The 20,419-nt window shown below is 44.6% G+C and overlaps 2 protein-coding genes across 2 annotated transcripts in view; one reads left to right on the forward strand and one right to left on the reverse strand.

Annotated features, from left to right (window-relative positions):
• The window catches only part of LOC129813500 (uncharacterized), a 52,652-nt gene extending 49,855 nt beyond the window's left edge, over positions 1-2,797 (reverse strand). Inside the window, exons 1-2 of the mRNA XM_055865797.1 lie at positions 1,593-2,797; positions 1,121-1,355 (exon numbers count right to left, since the gene is read on the reverse strand). Of these exons, the coding sequence (XP_055721772.1) occupies positions 1,121-1,355; positions 1,593-1,849 (492 nt within the window). The 5' untranslated portion in view covers positions 1,850-2,797. The remainder of the gene's footprint in view (positions 1-1,120; positions 1,356-1,592) is intronic.
• A 10,000-nt stretch (positions 2,798-12,797) lies between these two features.
• Positions 12,798-19,940, forward strand: LOC129813501 (class E basic helix-loop-helix protein 22-like). Its single transcript, XM_055865799.1, has 3 exons — positions 12,798-12,907; positions 13,084-13,331; positions 18,746-19,940. The coding sequence occupies exons 1-3, from the start codon at positions 12,798-12,800 to the stop codon at positions 19,594-19,596; spliced, it is 1,209 nt and encodes a 402-aa protein (XP_055721774.1). The 3' UTR covers positions 19,597-19,940.
• Positions 19,941-20,419: the final 479 nt, after the last annotated feature.

The following is a 20,419-nucleotide window of genomic DNA, read 5'->3' on the forward strand; positions in this document are numbered from 1 at the left end:
GCACATCATCCTCTAAACATCTGCACATTGTCATCTGCCTCTATGGCCTATTTATTGGCTTACCTCCCTATTCTTCTACATTTGCACACACTGTACATAGATTTTTCTATTGTGTTATTCACTGTACGTTTTTTTATGTGTAACTCTGTGTTGTTGTTTTTCTTTTGCTTTGCTTTATCTTGGCCAGGTCGCAGTTGTAAATGAGAACTTGTTCTCAACTGGCCTACCTGGTTAAATAAAGTAATAATAAAATAAAATAAAAAAAGAGACAGAGAACATCTCTGTGGTTGTGGCTGAAGAGTGAGAAGCAGTGGACGATCCACCTGGCTCACTTGGGCCTGATCAACCCGTCCTTCAGGAGGTGTAATGGGAGGCACATGCAGGATAAGAAGGTTCCTCATTTGAAGACCAGCCAGGAGCTGCAGAAATGGCTGTTTGTGAGTAAATATAAAGAAAACCCTTTATACTCTACTTTCACTTTGCTGACCACATTTAAATGTTGAGGAAGTTCTGAGAATAAAGACCCTAAATCCTCACCTGAATAATGAATTAGTATACTATTGTGAAGCATAGGGTGGATGTAACTCTCACCCCCGCCGAGATACAACGGGTTCAGGGATGGAGAGAGTAGGAGGCCAAGAAGACGGAGTCGACGGGACCGGATGGGAAGAGGAATAGGAGGGAGAGAGCTGAGAGACGTCGCAGCCAGCAGAGGAAGGCGGAGGTAAGAGTTACATCCATCCCATGTTACACGATAATACGTGCAAACTTTAATTCCTTTTCATATATATTGAGCGAGACCAAAACGGTGGAAGAGCCTTTTTATGTTTGCCTGGCCTAAAACAGACAGTTACGTTGCTTTAGCTACTGTATGTTTATGCTCTTCTTAAGAGTGCAGTACATGTATTTACCACCAGAGGACCAAACCACTGAGCAGGTCCATGTTGAGAGCAATGATGTCATATAATGTATGCATACTATATGTATATGATGTGGTTAAGAGTCCTGACTGTAGCAGAATAGGAATATGCATCAAATTAACAGAATCTGTCAATGCTCAAATCTAATTAAGGACAGGTGAAACAATTGACTCATAAGCTTTATTTACAGGAGACATTACATCATTCATTAGTGCTTTGATGTCTAAAAACAAAGTAAGGGTTACACACAAGTTTAATAAAGATACTGGATAAATTCCTGCTGATGTGGTCCCTGCTGAGGTTTTGTACAGTGTGTGTAGGTTTCCTGTCACTGTGGGCCTCACAGCACAGTAGTACAGAGCAGAGTCTGTCACTACACCAGAGGAGATCTCCAGATCCAAATGGTTTTTCTCTTCATTCAGTTTGACAGATATTCAAGTGTTCAAAAGATCTGCTTTCTTTATAAACTCTGTACCTGAGATGTACAGGAGGAACTCTGGCCTTTGTGCTGTGTGTTGGTGATACCAATAGAATTCATCTCCAGCAGTAGCTGTTCTGGAGTAGTTGTAAGACAGGGTAACAGGGGTTCCCTCTAAACAGTACTCTTCTTTCTTGAGTAGAGTGAGGTCCTCACAACTGACACCTCATAGATAATGGTTTTAAAACACATACATTAAATTGCTCATCAAGTCAACACGGGTCTTCTCTTCTTTCAGTCTACCAGTGTGTCGTGGAGTCGTAATGGATGTATTCTGTACATACATGCTGCTTTGTTGGATCAAAAGTAGACATTCTGGTCTGGATCCGGGATATTGACGGTACCATTGTAGATTGATAATGTTGCCCTTGTAGTTGCAGGAGAGAGTGATGTCTGTTCCTTGGAGAGCATTGACTTCAGGCTTCGCTGGAGTTATTGTTTCCTGCTCCATACAATCACCTGCAACAACATAAGTATTGTCATTAAGTTCATGTAAATCTGAATTAAATTGAACGGTCAATGGAAAATATCTGGATTAGATATCCCTATCACGTAAAGACATGTAAAGAGTAAGAATATAAACTTTTAGGTATTACAAGCGAAGCCTGAAGTCAATGCTGATTGTCTCCTCCTCAGTTTATTTTAGACGTAATTTCTATCTGGAAATGTCTAGGGAATGCTATTGTTTCATTTTCTATTTTTTAGATCCCCAATACTATACCATGCTATACCATATGTACTATCTGGAAATAAAACGTATAATATAATGTTATAATATTTGATTACTCTTGATAAGGATTAAGTTCATTTGTGTGTCAGACTGGCTTCTTTTTGTGTGACGAAGTTGTGTTTCCTGTCACTGTGGGCTCCAGGGCACACATTATCAATCAATCAATCACATATATTTATAGAGACCTTTTTACAACAACAGTTGTCACAAAGTGCTTATACAGAAACCGAGCCTAAAACCCCAGAGAGCGAGCAATGCAGATGTAGAGGCACAGTTGTTAGGAAAAACTCTATAGAAATGCAGGAAATTAGGAAAAAATCCAGAAGAACCAGACTCTGAACTCTTTTTTCTTTAACTTCTTACGGCAGAAATCCCGTTAACGGGATTGTTTGACAACAGCCAGTGAAAGTGCAGGGCGCCAAATTCAAACAACAGAAATCTCATAATTAAAATTCTTCAAACATACAAGTATTATACACCATTTTAAAGATAAACTTGTTGTTAATCCCACCCCAGTGTCCGATTTCAAAAAGGCTTTACGACGACAGCATACCATGCGATTATGTTAGGTCAGTGCCTAATCACAGAAAAACACAGTCATTTTCCAGCCAAAGAGAGGAGTCACAAAAAGCAGAAATAGAGATAAAATTAATCACTAACCTTTGATGATCTTCATCAGATGGCACTCATAGGACTTCATGTTACACAATACATGTATGTTTTGTTGATAAAGTTCATATTTATATCCAAAAACCTAATTTTACATTGACGCGTTATGTTCAGTAATGTTTTGCCTCCATCAATTTACAGAAATTGCCACATCAATTTACAGAAATACTCATCATAAACTTTGATAAAAAATACAAGCGTTATGCTTAGAATTAAAGATATACTTCAAAAAAGTTATATTACAGTTCGTAGAAACATGTCAAATGATGTATTGAATCAATCTTTAGGATGTTTTTATCATAAATCTTCAATAATGTTTCAACCGAACAATTCCTTTGTCTTTAGAGATTAAAAGGAACAGAGCTCGTGCTCACGGCCGTGCACGTGACTAAACTAATGTCTTTCTGCCAGATCCCTAGTTCAAACAGCTCTTATTTGCTCCCCCTTCACAGTAGAAGCCTGAAACAAAGTTCTAAAGACTGGTGACATCTAGTGAAAGCCATAGGAAGTGCAATCGGACCAAATTGTACACTGTATATTGGATATCACTTGAAAAACTACAAACCTTAGATTTCCCACTTCCTGTGTTACGTCCATTGTTAGAATGAGACCAAGGTGCAGCGTGGTAGGCCAACATCTTATTTTATTTTAAAATGAACACCAAAACCCAGCAAAATACAAAACGAACGTAACGTTCTGCAGGCTAATACAGCAACTAACAAAATCAAGATCCCACAAACTAAGGTGGGAAAAAAGGCTGCCTAAGTATGATCCCCAATGAGAGACAACGATAGACAGCTGCCTCTGATTGGGAACCATACCAGGCCAAACAAAGAAATAGGAAAATTAGATTGCCCACCCAAATCACACCCTGATCTAACCGAATAGAGAAATAAAAAGGCTCTCTAAGGTCAGGGCGTGACAGTACCCCCCCAATGGTGCGGACTCCGGCCGCAAAACCTGACTCTATGAGGGAGGGTCCAGGTGGGCATCTAGCCTCGGTGGCGGCTCCGGTTCGGAGCGTAGACCCCGCTCCGCTCGCTGATCGTTCCGCCTCCGTGGAACCGGACCGTGGATCGTCGCCGGAGGCTCCGGACCATAGATCGTCGCCGGGGGAACCAGACCGTAGATCGTCGCCGGGGACTCCGGACTGTGGTTCGTCGCCTGAGACTCCGGACCGTGGATCGTCGCCGGGGACGACCGTGGATCGTCGCCGGAAGCTCCGGACCGTGGATCGTCGCCGGAAGCTCCGGACCGTGGATCGTCGCCGGAGGCTCCGGACTGGGAACTGTCGCTGGATGTTCCGGACTGGGAACCCTCGCTGGAGGCTCTGAACCGCAGACTGTCGCTGGAGGCTCTGGATTGCCGACCGTCGCTGGAGGCTCCGGACTGCCAACTGTCTCAGGAGGTTCCGGACTGGGGGCGCTCGCTGGAGGTTCCGAACTGTGGGCCGTCTCGCCGGAAGCTCTGGACTGGGAACTGGCGCCGGAAGCTCTGGACTGGGAACTGGCGCCGGAAGCTCTGGACAGGGAACTATCGCCGGAAGCTCTGGACTGGGAACTGTCGCCGGAAGCTCTGGACTGGGGACTGTCGCCGGAAGCTCTGGACTGGGTACTGTCGCCAGAAGCTCTGGACTGTGGAGGCGCACTGGAGGCCTGATGCGTGGTACAGGTGGCACCGGGCTGACACGCACCTGATGGTCCGGTCATTTCCATCTTTCAGACGAGCGTGACAATCGCATCAAGTTTATGATCAGTGATTAGTTCATTGACTATGACTGCCTTGGAAGGAAGGATCTAACATTAAGAAGTCCTAGGTAAAACCACAGTCTCTTAAAAAATGACAGAGATGGAGGAGGTCTTTATTCCAGTGAGATTGCTAAGGCGAACACCGCTATGTTTATATTTTCCTGACATAGATTGAGGCACAGCCACGGTCTGAATGTGGAAACTGTGCTACGGTCTGACTGTGCTTGCAACAAGACTCCACTATGCTGGCAGGCTGGCTGGCTAGCAGCCTGCTGCCTGGCCTACACCCAATCTCATTGTGGAACTAGAGGAGTTAGCCCTGTCTATGTTGATAAATAAGATGAGAGCACCCCTCCAGCTAGCATGGAATCTGTCTCTCCTCAGCAGGCCAGGCTTGGTCCTGTTTGTGGGTGAGTCCCAGAAAGAGGGCCAATTATCTTCAAATTCCATCTTTTGGGAGGGGCAGAAAACAGTTTTCAAGCAGCAATTGAGACTCTGCTGTGGAGCTCATCACTCCCCCTAACTGGGACAATTACTTGATGCTGACTCATTTTTCTGGCTAATTCACACACTGAAACTTTGTTGTGCTTGGTGACCTCTAACTGTGTCATCCTAACATCGTTGGTGCCGATGTGGATAACAATATCCCTATACAGTCTGCACTCGCCAGTTTTAGCCCCAGCCAGCACCATCTTCAGATGAGCCTTTATGTCGGTAGCCCTGCCTCCTGGTAAACTGTGTATGATCGCTGGATGATTCTTTTTCAATCTAATCTTGCGGGTAATGGAGACGTCAATTTTTCTGAGCTAATAGTGGGAGGCTTCGGCGGCTCAGACCCCGTAACAGGTGGAGGAGGGACCTGAGAAGGCACGGCCTTTGACACCGACTCGTTGCTTAACTTCTCTAGGATAGGGGGCAGCATTTTCACTTTTGGATAAATAGCGTGCCCAATTTCAACTTCCTGCTACTCATCCCCAGAATATAAGATATGCATATCATTAGTAGATTTGGATAGAAAACACTCTGACGTTTCTAAAACTGTTTGAATCATGTCTGTGAGTATCACAGAACTTATGTAGCAGGCAAAACCCCGAGGACTAACCATTCAGATTTTTTTTTTTTTAGGTCACCGTCTGTTCAATGATCTTTCATTGGGATACTAGATTTCTAATCAACCTGTTTGCAGTACCTACCGCTTCCACTGGATGTCACCAGTCTTTGGAAATAGGTTGAGGTCATTCCTTTGTGCAATGAAGAAGAACGGCCATCTGGAATCAGTGTAACGTTATGTGTACTGTTTGAGAGTTGAGCAAGACTAGAAAAGTAGCGTTAGTTTGTTGTCCTCCTGTATTGAAAACAGATAGACCCGTCTTCAATTTGATCGATTATTAACGTTTACAAATACCTTAAGTTGTATTACAAAAGTAGTTTGAAATGTTTTGGCAAAGTTTAGAGGTAATTTTTGAGATATTTTGTAGTGACGTTGCGCAAATTGGAAGCTGTTTTTTTCTGGATCAAACACGCCAGATAAATGGACATTTTGGACATATATGGACGGAATTAATCGAACAAAAGGACCATTTGTGGTGTTTATGGGACATATTGGAGTGCCAACAAAAGAAAAGGTAAGGCATGATTTATATTTTATTTCTGCGTTTTGTGTTGCGCCTGAAGTGTTGAAATATGCTACACTCTCTTTGTTTACTGTTGTGCTATCATCAGATAATAGCATCTTATGCTTTCGCCGAAAAGCCTTTTTGAAATCTGACATGTTGGCTGGATTCACAACGAGTGTAGCTTTAATTTGATATCTTATATGTGTGATTTAATGAAAGTTTGATTTTATATAATTTTTTTGAATTTGGCGCTTTACATTTTCCCTGGCTATTGGCCAAGTGGGCGTCCTGCCTATCCCAGAGAGGTTTTAATGGGGAATGAGTGACACCGTTTGAGCATGCCGACAGCATTTCTTTCCAGAAGCCTTGAGAAAATTGTTGGGACTGTGTTGGGGGATTAATACCGCTATCTGTACTTACTGGTGGCACAGATGCTGTTTCATACTTTCCTACACTTAAACTGCTCTTGCCTAATGATTGCGTCTGAAGTTAGGATTGCGACTCGGCTATCTTCACCATAAGACGATTGTTCTCCCTCATTTTATGAGCACAGCGACTGTTTTTAGAGGGCATAAAGTTAATGTTACTACTTAGCTTTTTTGTCTGGTGGAGGTCCTATAGAACCATGTCCAGATAAACCTTCCGGAGTGAAAAAGTTGAATGAAAGAAGTAGAGCGAGGACGAGCAGAGTCTGTCACTTCAGCAGAGGAGATTGTTTGTTCCAATGGTAAATGACGAGACAGAGACATTCATGCGAGTAACCAGCCTTGTTCTGTACATCATGACACTTCCGGGTATCTCAAGCACCCCGGTATAAATACATGAGTTGCAGTAATAAACATTTACCAACAGATGGCATCACTGTGCCATCTTAAACCCATAACATCTTCCCTTTAATAAAATAGGACAGGAGGTGTCAATTCATTAACAAAACAAACCTAGTAATAGTTTCCAACATGAACAGTTTAGTTTTTTTTTTTTTTTTTTTTTTTCTCAGATAACAACTTAACACATTTTGATAGTCTCTTTACTTTTTTTTTTTCTTTTAATCTCTTTCTGTCAACCCTGATGGGAAACCTACAGATTAAGTCTTTTTGGTGGCTGAGACAAACGCCCGTAGCGTGAAAAGACAGGGGGCTTGTCTGCGAGGACTGCGGGTTCCCGCACAGGCGTGTCACCTGACAGTCTAAGAGGAGTATTGATGGGCGAGGGAGCAGCCGACCTGTGATCACCTGGCTCTTCGCCCAGTGCCTCAGGCCCCATGTGACTTGACCTGTGATCACCTGGCTCTTCGCCCAGTGCCTCAGGCACCATTGCTGGAGTTCCGTCTTTTGTCATGCGACCCCTTTGACCATCAGGGTTCTGAGTAGGTGCTGGCTCAGCAATCCGAAGGTCAACCCTGTTGCGACGGTACAATGATCCATTCACTTCGACCAAGTAGGAGCGTGGTGCCACTTTCTGTACACAGGATCCGAGTCTCCAGAGGCCCGTCCGGTCCCCTGGTAGTGGCTTCATTCGCACCGTTTCACCCACCCTGAGCTCAGGTAAGTCTTTTGCTGATTTGTCGTAGATGAACTTGGAGACCTGTCTTCTGTGACGTAGCTTCACCAGCACGTCAGTCACCACACAGGGCTCCAGGAGAGTGTTGGCTACTGGCAGAGCTGCTTTTAAGCGCCGTGCCATGAGGCGCTGGGCCGGGCTGCTATCCATGCCTTCTGTCGGGGTATTGCGCCACTGCAGGATTGCTTTCCAGGCATCTTTGCCCTCTCGCAGAGCCTTTTTGCAGAGGTTCTTTGCGATTTTTACTGCGGACTCCGCCTTCCCATTAGCTTTTGGGTATCGTGGTGATGAAGTGACGTGCTCAAATTCCCATCCTGCAGCAAATTTTCGGAACTCAACACCGGAGAATTGGGGTCCATTGTCTGAAATTACCCTATCTGGCTGGCCATAGCGGGCAAACTGAGCCTTGCAGCGTTTGATCGTTGTCTCTGCTGAGAGGTCGGGGAGGAGGTCAATCTCCCAAAAGTCTGAATAATGATCAACTACCAGCAGAAAGTCTTTGCCACTGTGCTGGAAGAGATCTAAACTTACTATCTGCCAGGGGCGCATCGGTAGCTCGTGGGACATCATCGTCTCTCTCTGTTGTTCAATGGCATATTCATTGCAGATTGTGCATTTACTGACATAGTCTTTGATTTCACTCTGCATTCCTGGCCAATACAGTGTGTCACGTGCTTGTCTGTAACAGGCCTCACCTCCTATGTGACTTGAGTGCACACGCGCCAACATCTCATGGCGCAGAGACCGGGGAATAACGACTCTCTGACACATGAATATTACTCCGTTTTGAACACTGAGCTCCTCTTTGACTTGCCAATATTCTCTGACGGCTAAAGCAGTTTCTTCCTTGCAGTCGGGCCAGCCCATCATAATCACAGACCTCAATTCCTGGAGTTGTCCGTCCCTGTCTGTGTGCTGTCTGATTTGTATAAGGCGCTGGTCCGTAACATTGAGGTAGTCAGCCTGGTTGATGTGTTCAACATCCACTTGCTCTCTTTGTAAGCTGCACACTGCGTGTTGTTCATGCATGGAGCGTGTGTGAATGCCTGATGCAGTAGCCCTGCTGAGCGTGTCACTCACATACATCTCTGGCCCTGGCTTATACACCACCGTGAGGTTGTAGTTTTGTAGGGCCAGTAGCATGCTCTGCAGTCGTTTTGGGGCATTCAGAAGAGGCTTGCTGAATATAGCAATAAGGGGCTTGTGATCTGTCTCTGCGGTAATATTGTCACGCCCGTACAGGTAGTGGTGGAAGCGTTGGCATGCAAACACAATGCTGAGGCACTCCTTCTCTATCTGGGCATAGTTCTGCTCTGTTAGGGTGAGTGCCCTAGAGGCGAATGCCACAGGCTGGCTCTCCTGCATGAGGCAACAGCCAAGTCCATACTGGCTTGAGTCACTCTGAATCGTGACAGGTTTTGACACATTGTAGTAACGCAGTACAGGTGTCTGGGTGACCAGTTTTTTTATTTCCCTCACCGCTGCGTCATGTTTTGGGAGCCAATGCCAGATGGCGTCCTTGTCCATGAGCCTCCTTAGTGGCTCACACACTTCAGAGAGCCGCGGTAGGAATTTGGCCAGGTAAGTGACGAATCCGACGAAGCGCTGCACTCCCTTCACGTCAGATGGGTGGGGCATTTCCAAGACAGCCTTCACTTTTTCAGGATCCGCCTTCAATCCGATGGAGGACAAAATGTGCCCATGAAAGCGGACCTCTGGCACTTTAAACTGAAGCTTTTTTATGCTTAGTCTTAGCTTGACCTGTCTGCATCTGACCATCAGGGCCAGCAGCTTGGCGTCATGGTCACATTCTGCCTCCTCATCACTGTCCCCACAGCCCACTACGAGGATGTCATCTGCTATGGGTTCCACGCCACTGAGTCCCATCAACAGCTCGTGCTGCTTCCGCTGATACACCTCTGGAGCCACGGAGACACCAAACGGAAGCTTCAACCACCTCTTCCTGCCCCAGGGTGTCCAAAAGGTGGTCATGTAGCTGCTGGGCTCGTCGAGCTTGCACTGCAGGAAGGCATCTCTAGCGTCCACGAGCGTGAAGATTCTGGCCTTTGGGAGCTTGTAAAGAACATCCTCCAACGTGGGCATAATGTAATGTGAACGTCGCAGAGCCCGGTTGAGGTGTTTAGGATCAATGCATATCCGTAGCTTGTCTGGTTTCTTGATGATAACCATATTACTTATCCAGTCTGTAGGCTCAGTGACGGATATCATGTGGCCATCTGCTTCGTATTTGTCAAGCTGAGCCTTCGTAGCTGCTTTCATGGCCACTGGTACATTACGGGGTGCACACTGGACAGGCTGGATTGCTGCGTCCAACTCAAAGTGGACTTCCCCGGGAACTGACTCGACCGGGGCGTTGAAGACATCATGGTACTTGCTTAGGAGTGTCTCCTTGCTCAGGGGCCCAGCCTTGACTTTATCTATAATGTTAAGATCAGCTGGGATGGTAAAGTTAATAAGCCCAAGGCGCTCGCATGTAGAACCTGACAGTAATGGCTGTTGACTAGCCTCAACTATTTCAAACTCAAGGGTGTGTTTCTGGCCACGTAAAACACACTCTGTCACAAACAGGCCTAAAGAGGTCATGAACTGGCCTGAATACAGTTTCAGCTTGGTGCTACTCTGTGTGTGATTGTCTCTGGGCGCGAGCCTCCTTTTATCTTTAAGGCTCATAACGTTGCATGTGGCCCCTGAATCTATCTGGCATTGCTGTGGTTTATTATTAAGTAGCAGAGTGACGAACCACTTTTTCCCTTTTGCCTTCACTGCCCCTATGCACTCGCTAGCATATACATCCTCCGTGCTGTTGTTCCCTTCATCTGGGTTTGTTTCAATAGAGTGCACCTTACCCTCCTTTCTCTTGCTTTTCATGCAGACCCTTGCAAAGTGATTAGCTGTACCACAGGATTTGCATATTTTTCCATAGGCTGGGCAGTGTTCTTTTCCTCGTCCATGAGAAATGCCACAATATCGGCATGTATTGGGGTTGTCTACTGCAGAGTTGGCTGTAGTATTAGCATTAGCTGTGGCAAAGGGGAATTTCTTTACTGGCTGCCTGAATGTAGCATTGACATTGTCCATATGTTGCCTTTCTAGCTCCATGGACCTTATCCGTATATCAGTAAGCTCTGCTGCACGGCATGTCTCCACTGCCAAGACCAGCGTCAGGTCACGTTCTCTCAGCAAACGTCTGCGGGTGCCCTCATCAGTTATGCCAAGCACAATCTTATCTCTGATCAGTTCATCTCTTAAAGCACCATAGTCACATGTAGCTGCCTTTTCCCTTAACCTAGTGACAAAGCTGTCAATGGACTCCCCGTTCTCCTGTTTGCAACAACCAAAAACATAACGCTCGTAGATGACGTTCTTTGCTGGCTTAAAGTAATGTTCAAGAGCATCAAGAATAGTTATAGCGTTACCTTGCTGAGCTGCTGTTAGGTTCAGGTTGTGTTTGTATACGTGTCGGCATTCAGTTCCCATTATAGTCCTCAAAGTGGCAGCCACTACCTCTTCGTCCTTTTCCAGAAGTCCCGTTGCTAGCGCATAGTCTTCCCATTCACCTCTAAACGTATCCCAGTTCGTGCTCCAATCCCCGCTGAGCTTCATAACGGCGGGAGGGGGAATGTTCGCTGCCATGTCTAACCGGTGCTAACAACACTGAAGCTAACTAGCAAACTCACTCTAGCTAAAGCCAATTCCGGCGAAATTTTACTCAAATAAACAATTGTTTGGTAAACCAGAACAGGTTACTCTAATTTGCGGAAAGCATGGTTAGTGATCCCTCTTCTGACACCATGTTTGTTCCAATGGTAAATGACGAGACAGAGACATTCATGCGAGTAACCAGCCTTGTTCTGTACATCATGACACTTCCGGGTATCTCAAGCACCCCGGTATAAATACATGAGTTGCAGTAATAAACATTTACCAACAGATGGCATCACTGTGCCATCTTAAACCCATAACAGAGATCTCCAGATCCACACGGTCAGTATGAACCTAAGCTGACATGCGAGAAAGGACAGTTTTCTGGACATACCCTGACATGGTGATGAAACTCTGGTTTAGACCTAGGATACTGACTATACCACTGTAGATTGTTTACACAGCCAGTGTAGCTGCAGGATAGTGTGATGGTATCACCCTCCACACCACCTACCATAGACCTAGTGGAATTAATGTCATATTCAAAACTACCATCTGTCAGAAAAGGAAAAACATGGCTATTTTTGATAGCTTTTTTGACAACTATAAAATGCATTCTAGTGTTTCAATTAAAATGGTCAAATTGAATACAGAACTCACAAACAAGGACTTTACAGGCAGAGTTGAATATCTCTCTCTACTGCAATCTTTCAGTCTTGCTGATTGGAGAAAATATTGTAACTCCACCTACTGCCAAAGACAGGGGGTGGGGAACAACCAACTTTGTTTCTGTGTGTGCCATGAAATCCTTGTTTAATGTACGTAGTAGCATTGCATTTATTTTGAACGATTCCAGGCCATTCATCTTATACATGCATTGTCAAGAAAAAGTTAGCAATTAATAATGAATGTAGAAACGAAGCTAGAGTTAGGGTTAGAGTTATGGCTAGGGTTAGGATTGATCTGGGATGGGATGGGGATATTAAGAAAGGGTTAGGTTTAGGGTCAGGGTCAGGCTAAAATAGTGTTCTGGACACATTAATTCATGTGCCTGTTGATAACTTTTCCCCCGCATTCAGATGTTCTAGGTTTTTGTACAGTATTTCTGGGTTTCCTGTCACTGTGGGCTTCAGAACACAGTAGTACAGAGCAGAGACTGTCACTTCAGCAAAGGAGATCTCCAGATCCACATGTTCCATATGATTCGCTGTAGTCAAACAAAAGATAGCAGGTGTTTGAAAAACCACAAACTGACAGGTCTGTATTCTGCTGAGTACCGGATGTTAGTTCCTGAAGCGGTCTGGTCCTCGGTCCTGGAGTGGGCCCATTCCTCCAGGCTTGCCTGCCACCCGGGCTCCCGGCAGACCCTGGCCTTTGTGCGACAACGCTTTTGGTGACCTACCTTCGACCCAGATGTTTGTCTGCCGCTGTCGTCGTACCTGGAAGAGAGCCCGGTCGGCCCCTCTCAAGACCACCTTTAGGTATCGACGACAAGGGGATCGCCACCGGACCCCGGCTCCCCGGTATTGTCTCGGGCAGAAGGTATGGCTGTCCATCCAGGATCTGCTTTTCTGGGTGGAATCCCTCAAACTCTCCCCCCGGTTTATCCTTTCCCCATCTCCAAGGTCATTAGCCCCTCTGCTGTTCGTCTTCTGTTGGCCCGTACCCTCCGTATACATCCCACTTTTTATGTTTCCAGAATTAAACCCATGTCTCACAGCCCTTTGTCTCCTGTTTCCATGCCCACCACTCTCACCCATCTCATCGATGGCCAACCGGCGTACACGGTTAGGCATCTACTGAAGGTTCGACCTCGGGGCAGGGGGTTCCAGTACCTGGTTGACTGGGAGGGTTATGGCCCGGAAGAGACGTGTTGGGTCCCCGCTAGGGACATCCTGGACGCAGGCCTCATCGCGGATTTCCAATGCCGGCAACCCGCTCAACCAGGTATGCGCCCAGGTAGGACGCAAGGTGGCATCCCTAGAGGGGGGACCTTCTTCACCACACTGTCTGCGTGGGTGGAACATTTCAGTTTGTCAGTGATGTGTACGCCGAGGAACTTAAAACTTTCCACCTTCTCCACTGCTGTCCTGTCGATGTGGATAGTGGGGTGCTCGCTCTGCTGGTTCCTGAAGTCCTCCTTTGTTTTGTTGACGTTGAGTGAGAGGTTGTTTTGCTGACACCACACTCCGAGTGCCCTCACCTCCCCTGTAGGGTGTCTCAACATTGTTGGTAATCAAGCCTACCACTGTTGTGTCATCTGCAGACTTGATGATTGAGTTGGAGGCGTGCATGGCCACGCAGTCATTGGTGAACAGGGAGTACAGGAAGGGACTGTACACGCACCCTTGTGGGGCCCCATTATTGAGGATCAGCGAAGTAAAGATGTTGTTTCCTACATTCACCACCTGGGGGCGGCCCGTCAGGAAGTCCAGGACCCAATTGCACACGGCGGGATTGACACCCAGGGCCTCTAGCTTAATGATGAGCTTGGAGGGTACTATGGTGTTGAATGCTGAATGCTATAGTCAATGAACAACATTCTTACATAGGTATTCCTATTGCCCAGGGCAGAGTGCAGTGTTATAGCGATGGCATCGTCTGTGGATTTATTGGGGCGGTAAGCAAATTGAAGTCGGTCTAGGGTGACAGGTAAGGTGGAGGTGATATGATCCTTGACTAGCATCTCAAAGCACTTCATGATGACAGAAGTGAGTGCAATGGGGTGATAGTAATTTAGTTCAGTTACCTTTGCCTTCTTGGGTACAGGAACAATGGTGGCCATCTTGAAGAATGTGGGGACAGCAGACTGGGATAGGGAGAGATTGAATATGTCCGTAAACACACCACCCAGCTGATCTGCGCATGCTCTGAGGACGCGGCTAGGGATGCCGTCTGGGCTGGCAGCCTTGCGAGAATTAAAACGTTTAATGTCTTACTCAGGTCGGCAACGGAGAAGGAGAGCCCACAGTCCTTGATAGCAGGCCGCGTTGGTGGCACAGTATTATCCTCAAAGCGGGCAAAGAAGGTGTTTAGTTTGTCTGGAAGCAAGGCGTCAATGTCCGAGACGTGGCTGGTTTTATTTTTGTAGTCTGTAATTGTCTGTCGATACCATAGAAGAGTTTTAACTTAGATGGTGTAGTTGCGGCATTATTCATAATCTGATCCTGAGTTGTATACTCTAGCTCCTCCTACTGACTATGTTGAAACAAATGTATTTTATATGTACGTTTAATAGCAGTTAAAAAATTATTTATGCACTGAATACTCCACTTGATGGTGCTGTGGTCAAGCAAAATACATCAGATGCATGTAAATCTATAACTGACAGGTGACAGGTCAGTTCTGCTGAGTGCTGAGTCAATGAGTTAAGTATCACTGTGGACATCACAGCACAGTAGTACAGAGCAGAGTCTCTCACTTCAGCAGAGGAGATCTCAAAATTCGCACACACCTTCTCTTTGTTTAGTTTAACAGTGAGGTGAGAGGATGGAGGTTTAGCTCTCACTACAGTCCTAGAGGCATGGAGGATGAAGAGGAGGAATTGGGGAGCTGATCCTGGATACTGTTTATACCACAGTACACTGTATGCTGAGGAGTAGTTTCAGGAAAGCTGAACATTACCACCCTCCTCTCCATACACTTGGTTTGGCTGCATGGTCTGAAGAAAACTGTCACCTGCTAACGTGAGGAGGTGATGGATAAATCACAAGGTAGATGTATTTGAAATTAGGAAAGATCTTGGTATTTACTCTAAAATCCCCCCAAAATACAGATAAACTATACATTAGCCTAAAAAATGTAATCAAGAGAATGACAGTAATACAGTCATTTACTAACCTGTCAGAGCAGAAAGTAAAATAACTGTGTAGAGAACCATCATATTGTAGCTGAGGTTATATACTGGAGTGAAGTCCAACAGTTTTTTAAAGGATAATTTATTTTCATGAACCTACAGTAGGACGCCCCACCCCTACGCTACAATATGCATTAGAGGAGTTTATCATGAGCTGTCAGATTTTTGTGGTGTTTCTGGGTTTCCTGTCACTGTGGGCCTCAGAGCACAGTATTACAGAGCAGAGTCTGTCACTTCAGCAGAGGAGATCTCCAGATCCACACTGGTTCTCTCTTTATTCAAATGAACAGACAGTCGAGGGTCATCAGGTTCAGCTCTAAATACATAGGGCTTTGAGGTGACTGTAGTGTAGAGGAGGATTTGGGGTGCTGATCTGAGATATTGACGATATCATAGAAGATAGTCTACTGAGTCAGAGTAGTTGCAAGACAGTGTAAAACTGCTTCCCTCCATGCCATGTTCTGTCTCTGAAGTTGGTTTTATGTCATTTTCATAACTGCCACCTGTAATAAAGTTAAGATTAAATTAACATTTTCAGTTGGTGTGAAATTATTACATACTCTGTGTCATATTCAATACAAGTGAAAAGATAATCAGTCATTTACATTTCTTCTAGGAAGTTCTATTTAACAAATGACACTTGACAGTTCCCTTGAATAAACTAAAAGTATGTCATGTAAGACTAATACTCACCAACAAGTGCAGAGAGGAGAAACACTGGGTAGAGTAACATGGTGATGGGTGTAACAGTGTGTTATCAGGAGGCAGAACTGAAGACATCCCACTGTTACAGTCAGTTAGAGGAGAATCATCTCTCTACCTCTCATCTTAGCTCCTAGTCAGTAATTGGACCCACATTACAGCAACATTATAATCTGTGATGAACAAATATGACTTAATTGATAGATAACCATGAACATGATCTCTGATTATTTGTATTCAGATTCTTGCCTATTACATGGTGTTACTAGTAGGAATTTATTACAGTCAGGTTTTTGTAGTGTTTCTGGGTTTCCTGTCACTGGGGGCTTCAGGGCACAGTAGTACAGAGCAGAGTCTGTCACTTCAACAGAGGAGATCTCCAGATACACACGTTCGGCCACTTTGTCAACATTAACTGTCAAAGCTTGTGTGTCGTTTTTCCAAGTTTGTAAGGAAGTAATTACACATTATCCTTACTGTTAAATTAATTTGACTTACCCACAAATGTTAAAAAAAAAACTCCTCCCGAGTGGATCGCAGTGCTTGAGGTGTGACTACGGACCCGGGGTCGATGCTAGGCCGTCACAACCGGCCGTGATCAGGAGTCCCGTAGGGCGGCGCACAATTGGCTCAGCGTCATCCGGGTTAGGGGAGGGTTTGTCCGGGGGTGCTTTACATGGCTTATCGCGCTCTAGTGACTCCTTTTGGAGGGCCGGGCGCCTGCAGGCTGATTTCGGGCATCAGTTGAACAGTGTTTCCTCAGACACATTGGTGCAGCTGGCTTCTGGGTTAAGCAGGCGGGTGTTAAGAAGCACAGTTTGGTGGGTTATGTTTCGGAGGACGCATGACTCGACCGTCGCCTCCCGAGCCAGTTGGGGAGCTGCAGCGATGAGACAAGATTGAAATTGTGTTGCAAAAGGGGGTAAAATACAATATATATATATATAACAAGCTTAGGAAAGACCTTCATGCCATTTTGAGTCTCATTTTTATTCTCATACTAGCTCCTCCTCTAAACACAACACAACTTATTTTTCAGAGGGTCATCTGAGGTGAATGAATAACAGGAATAAAAATGCATTTTCAAATGATTTGGTTTCCATATTGATAATATTCTCTGATGTGTATAGAATTTCCCCTATTATGCTAAATGTGTTTTTACTTACTCTAAATACAGTTGTTAGTTAGCTAGTTAGTTAGTTACCACAATAGGAGGTTGTATATCCTGTTGTCACAGTGGACCTCAGAGCACATTAGTACACAGCAGAGTCAGACAGCTGCAACCTCTGGATCGCCAAGGGGACTGATTTTGATTCTGATTTAAATGTAATTAAATTGAGATGGGCATCGAATCTCCCCAGGAATTCAATGGCATTATCTGATCCAAAAGTCGCCTGCCTCAGCATATACTTTGGGAAGTCATTAGCTACCTGCTTGTACCAGAACAGGTACGGATTTGTATCCACAGTATCAAATTGACAGTCCAGTGTGACCTGTTCTCCCTCAGTAACAATCACTTGGCTGAATGACTGAGTCTTCTCCTCTGCATTCTGGAAAATAATGTAATACACATTTGTATTAGGAGGAAAATAATCAAGCAATATGATTGAGGAAATAAAAAATTATGAAATTAATAGCAGAAGTATTGTACAAAGAGAGTCCCTAGTTAACTGGATGTACCAGAAGAGATCAGGAGATGGACTACTGGTAGTGTAGTTACAGCTGAGTGTTACCAGTCCTCCTTCAAGGGCAGTAACATGTCCACTCTGCAGACTCTTCACCTTTACAATCTGAAAAATTAATATTTTGGGGTTTTATAATACATAATAGGCTAAGGTTCAGAGAATGACAATGTAGAAATGACAAGCACTATACTGTACCAAAATAGCATGCAGCCAGGATAAGTAAAGTATTCCTAAGCCAATGTTCCATTATGATTCATGTATAGAGGAAGAATAGACTGTTATAGACTTTATGGTCCATCTACTGTAGCTGAGAAATCTCAGAATTGTGGGGCTCTGCAGTAGGGGAGGAGCTTATTGTATATTCGATTGTTTAGTTGAACTGCTTGAGGGATTCCTTGTTAAATGCTGCCTTTCTCCGGTTGATTTAGTTTGATATAATATATCATTATAAGATCACATTCTAAAAAAATATATATGCGTCATGCTTCCAAATATTACTTGGAAGCATGATTAGAAGCATGAAATATCTATTTTTTTATGTTATTTTCTCCATGTCATTTGAAAGTTCACATGTTCTGTTGTTTTGGGCCTTGGAGGGAAAAAAATATGTTAGGGCAAAATTGAGCTCATCTGACAAATATAATGAAATCATATATCCAATCATTTGAGGATTTGCAACAAAATCAGGAAGAAGGCCACAGATCACAGTAGCCTGCTATGGACCAGTCCACTATAGACCTGTGCTATGCTGCCCAATACCATAATGAGTTAACTTTAAGATGCATTTAAAACAGTAGACAAGTCAACTGATGATCGGTTTAATGATTGAAACCAAAGATTGACAGGGGATGCAATCATTATCTTCATCCCTGTCATTTCACCGCACATTAACATGAATGATGGTCAATGGCATCACCATGTATCCTATTACACATGGGTTGTTGTCTCTCCATTTGGTCCATAAAATAAACCTCTCATTCCTGCCTGGAGTTAATCAAGTAGAAAACTGCCTGCAGCATAATCCTGCTTCTCCTAATGTGTTTTATTATCTCCTGAAGGTGAACCTCCGAGGGCGCACTGTACTGTATCATATTAAACCGTCACTGGACAAGTGTAACATCAAAAAAGTGTCGCGCAGAATCCAGGGCAATCACAAGTGGTCGAGAGAGTGGGGGGTGGGACCACTGACTTAACAGGACTGCGCACACCAGAACTCTGTAGGAGAGAAGTTCTTCACAAAGGTCCAGCGTTTGGGCGCAAAAGGGTGGATTCTTTCAGATCGGGCTCTAGCATAGGACTGTCTCCCTCTCCCAGAGATCGACAATCATCCATGAGTTTTGATCAGGAGCACTCACAACCGGGGACAATGGCCGGAGTTCAGGCGGGAACACTTGGCTTCCCATCTGAATCGTTGTGCGTAAAGTACGGGGAATTTTTAAAACACACCGCTGCCGCCGCAGCAGCCGCTGAGAGCAGTGGCGGGGAGCAGAGTCAGGATGATGACAGTGATGGCATTGGCAGGAGTGACATGGTGCTTTTTCCTGAGGAAAGGCTCATGGCATCAATGGCCAAATGTGACGCAGGTAAGAAACACAAAGAGCAGAAAGTGCTGCGGCTGAACATTAACGCCCGTGAGAGGAGGAGGATGCATGACCTGAACGACGCGCTCGATGAACTGAGGTCGGTGATCCCCTACGCGCACAGCCCGTCCGTACGGAAGTTATCCAAAATAGCCACTTTGCTGCTCGCCAAAAACTACATCCTCATGCAAGCGCAAGCACTTGAAGAGATGAGAAGACTTGTCACTTATCTTAACCATGGACCCGGCGTTACCGCGGCGAATACATCTGGTGGACCCCGATTAGGGCTCTATGACCAGCAGACAGGATACCCGTTCTCTGCTGGGACTCCAGACCCTTTCCATAGCAATGCAAATCTCTTTAATAAACACTTCAACCATAAACCTTGAACAGTTGTGGCCGACGACACTAACAGGGGACTTCAAGCTTCGTGCACACAACTGAATTGATGGGACCAGCGTGACTGACTGAGAAGTAACCACATTACCAAAATATGGATTCTTACTGTATATGATGTTATATATTTCATGGTGATTATGTATCGAAATAGCTGTTGTTTTTGCAACACCAAACGAAATGACAGCTCCATAACATGGTCAAAATGGTGAGGCTAATTTGTCTTTAACAAATTATAATGCAAGTCCAGTCTATTTATTTGACCATTATGTAGGCCTTTACTAATTTTCTTCAGTTTGAATAGATGATGTTCGATGAATAAATTGTATTGGTGATATAGAGATGTTATGGTCTATATTTCTGCATTATATTCTAAATCGTGTATGTACAACCACACTTACTTAACATCTGAAAGTCACAATTTATTTCCATCAATTTATTTCCATCAATTTAAGATTGTTATTAATTGTCTTGTTTAAATTTCCCCAAAATACTATGTAAAAACTGAGCCATATAGCCTAAAACATAAATGGGGTCTTTTCAGTAGCAAGGAAAACAACATGCTCAAACAAGGATCGGTAAGTCAAAGCCACAGTGAGGTTGTCAAACAAAACAATTAGTCTTTGATCATAGTTGATAACCTTGTAGACTCCAATGACCCCATTAAAAGAATATAGGTCACTTTTAGGTAAAAATTTATGAATACAATTACAGCCATGTGCAGGACTGGTTTGTTAGGTTTTAATTTATTTGATTTCATTAATAGTAAATAGTAAGTATCCTGTTAGTGTCTTGAAATAGGAAAGACATTTGAAT

This window comes from Salvelinus fontinalis, chromosome 17, assembly GCF_029448725.1.
Source record: "Salvelinus fontinalis isolate EN_2023a chromosome 17, ASM2944872v1, whole genome shotgun sequence".
Taxonomy (NCBI): Eukaryota; Metazoa; Chordata; class Actinopteri; order Salmoniformes; family Salmonidae; genus Salvelinus; species Salvelinus fontinalis.

Excerpts from the sequence above, each read along its gene's own strand:
- LOC129813501 (XM_055865799.1), top strand. The coding sequence starts at position 12,798 with ATGTTTGTCTGCCGCTGTCGTCGTACCTGGAAGAGAGCCCGGTCGGCC. Across the intron at positions 12,908-13,083 it reads CACCGGACCCCGGCTCCCCG|AATTAAACCCATGTCTCACA; the intron begins GTATTGTCTCGG and ends TTATGTTTCCAG. Across the intron at positions 13,332-18,745 it reads CCGGCAACCCGCTCAACCAG|ATCAAAAAAGTGTCGCGCAG; the intron begins GTATGCGCCCAG and ends GACAAGTGTAAC.